This window comes from Argentina anserina, chromosome 4 (assembly GCF_933775445.1).
Source record: "Argentina anserina chromosome 4, drPotAnse1.1, whole genome shotgun sequence".
Classification (NCBI taxonomy): domain Eukaryota; kingdom Viridiplantae; phylum Streptophyta; class Magnoliopsida; order Rosales; family Rosaceae; genus Argentina; species Argentina anserina.
This window is the reverse complement of record NC_065875.1, coordinates 14,311,546-14,319,216: the sequence shown is the minus strand read 5'-3', so window position 1 is coordinate 14,319,216 and position 7,671 is coordinate 14,311,546. Positions and strand designations below refer to the sequence as shown.

The 7,671-nt window shown below is 37.0% G+C and overlaps 1 protein-coding gene across 1 annotated transcript; it reads right to left on the bottom strand.

Moving 5' to 3' along the window:
• Positions 1-6,400: 6,400 nt before the first annotated feature.
• On the bottom strand, positions 6,401-7,671 carry LOC126791523 (protein FANTASTIC FOUR 3-like). The gene has a single exon (XM_050517981.1). It carries the CDS (start codon positions 7,517-7,519, stop codon positions 6,512-6,514), a length of 1,008 nt encoding a protein of 335 aa, XP_050373938.1. The 5' UTR covers positions 7,520-7,671; the 3' UTR covers positions 6,401-6,511.

Sequence of the window (7,671 nt, the reverse complement as noted above, 5' to 3'; positions counted from 1 at the left end):
TTTTTTTATCTTTTCGCTTAATAATACCTTACTTAAGAGGAGAACAAAATAAATATGTCGCTTAATAAGTAAGTACTCAAACGACGGATTCATCATATTCGTATTCGTTGATTATAAGTGCACCTATGAGATGAGTATGCTTTGCAATGTGATGAACAGTTCCGTATCTTTAGTGGAAATGGAACTAACTAATAATACGGTTAACTATATGTTTTTATAAAGTAGTAAACTTGCTCTCTAAAATAGCTAAAAAATCTAAGAATATAGAGTCGGTTAAAGATGCTCGTACACGCCTTAGTGTTTAGCCATATCATTTCCATGTAGAACTTTTGTACAAAATTAATAGTTTCAATGTTTCATATTTGATCTAACTATTTCATGTTGATCAACATTTCAGTGATCTTATTACTGTTTAAATTATTTAAAGAAATGGCTAAATAATTAACAGAATTTGTAGTTCGCCTCTGTTTAACCTTATAATTTCCCTCCAATCAATCCAAAATATAGGGACTCACCATATGTGATGAACAACAAAAGAAATGTCCTAGTTGTAGCAGGGCCGGCCTTGGGCTAAAGCCATTGAAGCATCAGCTTTGAGCCCCTAATTTTAAGGGCCTCCAATTTTAGTCACCATCGGGGGTATTGTTCATAACGACGAAATTATGTTTTTGCCCTTATATCCGTTTTACATTGATTAACAGATGGTGGTGATGGACATGCGGCTGAATTCCTCCACTACTTCGCTCCCCATCCCAAAATTTCGACACAAATCTGGGTTCTTCACCCGCTAACTTTCGTTCTTTTGCGCGACTCTTCCATCGGTGTGTTTTCCTTTGCGCTGATGTTTGTTCCTCCCAAATTGCCGCTGTAACCGGAAAACTCTCTGTCTCCAATTCTCATCCGGCTTTTATTATCACATGTCACCTTCTTCTTTGAATCTTTGTCATCTTTAAGTATCGTTGAATGGTTTTTCGCGCGTTGTCATAGCCATGAATTGATGGAGGCCTCTACATCTTCTGCTATGGTTTTGTGTGGTTTGGAATTTTGTTTTTGTTGATGAAATTTGACCTCAATTCTTCATCTACTTCAAATTAGGAATTGTAAAGGTTAATAGATAACAAAGCGATTAGATTTTGATTGAGTGTAAGTGTTTCAATTTGAGTAGCTTTGGGTGTGTTACTTGATGAATTTGATGCCTTTTTATTGTTATTTTGGTGTTAAAACGGAGATGAGTAAATCAATTTAGTTTCTATAGAATAAGATTGGTCATATGAATCTCCCAAATTGGGTTCTTTGATATTTCTTTGATTGAAACCAAGCAGTTGGTGAAACTTATTCTACATTGGGGTAGAGCTGTGTTATTAGAAAGTTTCTGCTAAACATGGTTGAGTGAAGGACAGAGATTGATCAATTTTATGTTGATGGATCTAAAGTGAAATGCCGTCTGTTTGATTGGAAGTTTTATTGGATTTGGGAATTCACAGTATCTATATATTTGCATGTAGTATACACATGCTTGCTACATTCTCAAGTTTTGTAACTTACAAGCAATATCATACTCACTCGGAGCTCAGAATTAGCAAGGTCATTGCTACCATCGCCATTATTGAATTCGATCTTTCGCAATTTGGATGGTTCTTGTGATTAACCTTTTTGTTTATAAAGATATATGAAAGGATCATAATCATGTGCGGCTATTATATGGCAATCTTTTGGGTTTGTTTTTTGTTTTTACAATTGATCTTAAGTTATGATACGTGTAGGTGTAGTTTAGTTACTTGATGTGGCTTTTGAAACTAACTTATTCACTATTAAGATTTGTGTATGGAAATATATTTTCAAAAAGTCATCTGCTATGAAGTTCCTCATGACGCCTATGAAAGATGTTTCTATGTGTTGAAAGAATTTTGGTTATGCTCTGCATTTTTGTAGGCATTTCTTATTAATATATACAACATCATAAGTGTTTTTGGTATTTAGACTAAGACATTGAAGCATAAGTGTTTTTGAGTAAAAGATACTGATATTTGTAACTTTTATATTTTTGTTTCAAACATTGTAGCATTTTATTATTATTGAAAGTTTTATTGTTATGTTTTGTTGTTTCAAAAAAATTATTGTTTCAAAAAAAATTTTTAACAAGGGGCCCCAATTTTTCTCGTCGCTTTGAGCCCCGGAAATCTCAGGACCGGCCTTGAGTTGTAGGCAAGTTCAATGCGTCATTAAAAAAGCAGGCATGAGTGAACTTTCCCTATAAGGCTATAATAGCTTTCATAATCAAGCCTGCCAATTATGAATGGGGCTCATTCTTAAAAACAAAAAAGGAATGGGGCATTCTTGAAATCAACCCAGTTAAGCAATGTATGGAAAAGTTCTGCAAGTTTTAAGCAGGTGTGTGCTCACTCAATTGGCTTTCCATGAAAATCCTGCTCGCTCGATCTACCAAAGAAAGTGGAGCTTCTATATCTTGGCCTTTTTTCGGGTTCTTTTGCATTCTATATGGAAGCTTTGCTTGAATGGTACAAACAACTTTCAGAGTCCTTAAGTACCAAGAAAATAATCTAAAGCTCCTTTCTTAAAGAGTCAACTAATTAACCCAATGGAAATGCAACTTTGGCGTTGGAACGTACAAGTGTCCACACACATACCCTTTTTAACAAATGTGGAAAGATTATTGGGGTCTCCATTAGCCTCGTGGATCAGATAAAATTTGAATGGCTTTGTGGATTCCTTCCAAATATACACCAGATATATATATATATATATATATGTCAGGTATTTTGTTTTTAAATTATTAGTCCACTAGACAATCTAGTACTATACAATGAGGATTCTCGGCACCCAAATTATGAGTTTATGACCTGCCAAAGAGAAACAAGACATCCACCAAAGATTTTGGCAATCCAATGATGTCAGAACTGAATGTTTATAATTAGCATACTAGGGCTAAGCATGAGTTTGACGTATTGTACGTTGATATCGTTCCCTTCTCAGAAAGATATAATAATTAGCATGGTAACACTGCGCGTTAAATTTGTAGCATACGAGTTTACCATTCCCCACGATGAAGAGTAGCTTGAATTATCGGCATCATAAAGTATTTGTAGTACGTGAAGATTTAGAACTGCAATAAGACTAGCACTAGTGTAGAAGAAAATAACACAAATATATTATATGAGGATTATGAGCTAAAGAAGCATGCGTGACTTCTGGTGTTTGGTAAAATATCAGAAGTTTCGGGATTGAACGCCATAAACATTTGCACTGTCCTTTGTTTCTCTGGTGGGGACTTCGATCCTTTTCATTGCGCGACCCCAGTTCATATGGGATACGGATGACTTTGCACTATAATTCTGTTATAAGCACGTGCTTCATTTTTGGAAGTATCATATGCAAACCAAATTAATCGATCCCATAATTAAGATTAAGTTTACAAGAAAGTCTGATCTTCTTCAACATATACAGTATATGTCAGTATACGAGTAGTTTAATCATTTATTGCTTTTCAAATGCTTTTTTTTTTTTAAGTTCTGCTGCTATGAATCGGCTTATTCAATCTGAACTCTAAACGAATGATCGAGATCGATCGACTTGATCAATCCTAACACTAATAGTAGGTAGATGTTCGATGAAATGATTTTGGTTTATAGCTAGGAAACAGCATGCAGCTTTTTTAATTGTATGATTAGATCTTACTAATCGAATCGAAAGCTCTGCAATGTACTGATCGGTATATGGATGAAACCGAAGAAAAAAATTGGGGCCAACAGCATGCACATCTTTGTGTCCACCTCTCTCATTCCGTGTAATATCTGTTTCTAGATAATGTTGTGAGTTGAATGCATGAGATGGCTAATTAGGGTTTAACCGTACGTACGTTAATGTTCATGAGAGAGATAGATCGAGATATTTAGGCAATAAATATCGTTACACAGTTGTCCAAAAGGAAGCAAGGACCTAGCTAAAAGTACTTATCAATATGAGAATACATGTATACAGTAAAGTGTACGTACAAGACTGGTTGATGAATCCGATCAATGCATGCATGCTGACACACAAAAAATATATATATACATATATAAATATTGTGAATGCTATACACATTATCCGATTATCATGTGCTTGCCCTAATGAATGGATGCCCTAACTCCACGATTAGATACTGCCTTCCTCATGATCAGTCTGTCTAGGACTACTTTACTCAGTTACACTTGCATGTGACATTTTTAAGGTAGCAAAAGAAAAATGTGTCGGCAATGATGCAAGTCCAACAGGCCAACATCAGAATCCTCAGCATATCAGTTATGTTAATAGCATTGATATAGCTTTTGAAGGATATCCAAAACTGTACTCCGTGTCATAATTAAGGTTTGGGATATATATTGATCGAGACAGTGGCGAAATCGGAATGTTAGTTGACTAATTGGGATATATATAGACACTAAGACACAGTTCCTATTCAAAACGGAGCTCCGGTTTGAATTTAAGTGCGAAATTCATTATCTTTTGTGCTAATATATCTATTAAGGGTTTAGGATTTAGGTGGTAATTGTTATCTCCCACTCGACTTCCGAAATATGTGCTTAAATAATTTCATCAGGCTACGTCACTACGTCAGTTGCAACTTGATACCGACGAGAAATTCCAAATTAGGAGGAATGACTTCCTGAGTTCCTGTCTATCTGATACAGTCAGCTGCAAATATATATACTAGCTCACGGGTGAATATACGTACTAATCGTCGGCCATATATATCAGCAAATTCTCTTCCTTTGTGAATTTATTCACCTCTCACCTTGTTTATGTCCATATAAAGTTAATGCAGATGATCGATCATTCCCGGTGGAATGGGACAAACTATCTAACGACAGATAGGTTGGGCATCTATACAAGGCTACGAGCTCGTATTGCTAGCTCACTCATGCATTCTACCTTTCAAGTTTGGGACCAACATATCTCAAGCTCTGAATCGAAATCTTCCCCAGATCGATCGATCGTCAATCAAAACCCTCCTACATGCTACCATATGTACTGTCTACACTTTTCTGCTGCTAGCTTATCTTCCCCAATTTGGCACCCCCAAATTAATTGTTTGTTTTGTTTCCATTAGGTAACATCAATATTAGGATACTTTTGACTGACTTATTAGCATGAGTAAACTATAAGATTTGATGGAGGGAGTTAATGGCTACTTACAGTCTCAATTTAAGAGTTTTTTCTTATGTTTTTTATTGAATTCTTTTCATCCCATCCTTTTATATATATTGTGCTATAGGAAATTTCAATATTATGGATATTTGCTTGGTCATGAGGAAAGTTTGTATCTAATGGATTTACGATGAAAAAAATACAAGAAAAAAATTAATTACGAAGCTTTTGTGTCTGGCCCCACGTCTTCATTTCCTGGCTCCGCCCCTGCACAAACACACATGTATTTAGCAGCTAGTTAGCATAGCACAAGGGTAAAAGATAACTGCAAGTGGGTTGATCGCAGGGCTGGTTACCTTACAGTGCTCTCTCTCTCTCTCTCTCTCTCTCTCTCTCTCTCTCTCTCTCTCTCTCTCTCTCTCTCTCTATGTACAGGGGGTCGTATGTTTGCTCCAAATGACCACCGACCTATATATTTGAAAGATACAGTAATAATCCTCTCATGAGTCATTCGATCTTCAACTAAATATGTTATCATCAACTAAATAGGTACCTTATAATCTATTACAACCATGTAATCATATAATCTTCTCTTCTTTGTAGCATCACTTGCATCTGTTTCAATAGATACATTATTGGTATTGACAACACTTGGTGACAGTCATTTTCCTGGTACGCAGTTGTATGGTATAAATTGTTGACAACGTTGCCCAAAAACCTTATTGCAAATTCGTGTGGTCTTATGGGCGATTAAAATGATCTAAACCCCTAGCTAGCTTGATCGATGAACTATTGCATGAGGTTCCAATCTAGGTTCAAATGTTTTGACATCTAGTTAAGGGTGTAAATCTCCTATTGCATGTAGCACAATTTTTTCAGTCAGAGGTAATTTACAAGTTCTGTTTTATAAGAGGCAGTGTCTGGTCATATCTGTTTAATTACTTGGTGAATTTTGAGCAAGTCGGCAATCAAAACCATATATATATCCAGGAAAAGAAAAACCCTTACCTAACAACTCCACGCACTCTTCGCAGATGGTCCTACCAAAACATTGTCCAAACCTCAAAACCCTAATGCTATATGTTGTTTTCACTTAGTTTATTCCATTGCAAAGACTAATCATATTCTCTATGACCATTGTCTGTGTGAGATTGAGGTTGAGGGTAGGGCGGGTGATGAGAAAGAGAAGTAACGGCTTTAACTGACTACTACTAGCATAGACACTATATGAAACTAAGGGAATTCATAAAATGAAAAGGGACAAAGAGAACGACAAACACAAATTTGTCAAGTTATGTTTACACAGAGAAAGAGGTGATTGATTAACATTAGTAATATAAGGCTTTTAACTAATTGAGATGGATCAAGTAGCCACCCAACTAAAAGGCTCAAAGTTTAATAGTCGTCCTTTCTTCTCTTGCTCACCACCTTCTTTGCATCTGCTTGGCCTCTGATCAAACTTGTCAGCTCCCTCTTCACCCCCAACTTTCAAACTATTTTCTTCAAACTCCTCAATCAAACACACTGTACCTTCTTGTTCTCCCAAAACTACTTTGTCAATGTCCCCCACTTCTTGTTCTTCTTTCTCCTCATCCCTATCATTTTCGTATCCTTCATTTTTATAATCCTCACCACTGTTTGCTTCAGTGTCTTCTTCATTGGTTGCGGTTTGTAGCTCTGAGTCAAAGTTAGGAGCAAAGAAATCTTTCGAAAAGCATAATCGAAGGCGGCCGTTGCTCCTCTCAGCTTGGAGACAATTATGTGTCAATGGGGCCTTGACGGCCTTCAGTATGAGCCGACCGTCTTCCCTATGGGGTCGGACACGTAGAGACTCTGAGCCGCTTATCGTGGTCAGTGGAGGAGGAAAGTTATGGACATTAGCAGATTTCTTGACTCCCAAGCTTTTACTCTGCTTCTGCTGATCCCTCTTCACCAACAAACTCGTGTCTTTTGACTCGAAAATGTTGTTTTCGATCAAGATGGTGCCGGTCTCATTGCCCAAGTTTTCAGTGCACATCTCCAAGCTCTTCTGGTTCAGCCTAGTAGCCGATGACGAGTACTTATTGTAAACTGGGGTTGGAGGGTTTTGTTGTTGGGAGCTGTTGTTAGAGATAGATTGGAAGAAATTCCAGCCCCCCAAGTCAGAGTTCTTGGTGGCAGGTTTGTCGTAGTGGCATTTCTCTTCATGACTAAGCTCTTTTATGTGGTTGGACTCTGTTGAAAGAAATGATTTGAAGCCTAGCTCCAAGGGTGTTGCCGAAAACAGATGGTGGGGTATCGGTGAAGAGAGTTTAAGCCTTAGTGTTCTGGGTTCTACAAGCTGTGGTTCCTGTAGACATGACTGTAAACCTTGACAAACAATCGTAGCCATGTGAGTGGATATGAAAATTTACGAAAAAAAGGGAAATGGAAACTCAGGTAGAAAGTTATCTTCGTTCTGACAGAACAATGTTTAGAAAGTTGGACTGAAAATTGAGGTTTCTGTGTAATTGGGAGAGTGAGAGCAAATGAAGGAAGAAGAGA

What these genes read in the sequence shown, in the direction of transcription:
- LOC126791523 (XM_050517981.1), bottom strand. Translation starts at nt 7,519, where the DNA reads ATGGCTACGATTGTTTGTCAAGGTTTACAGTCATGTCTACAGGAACCA.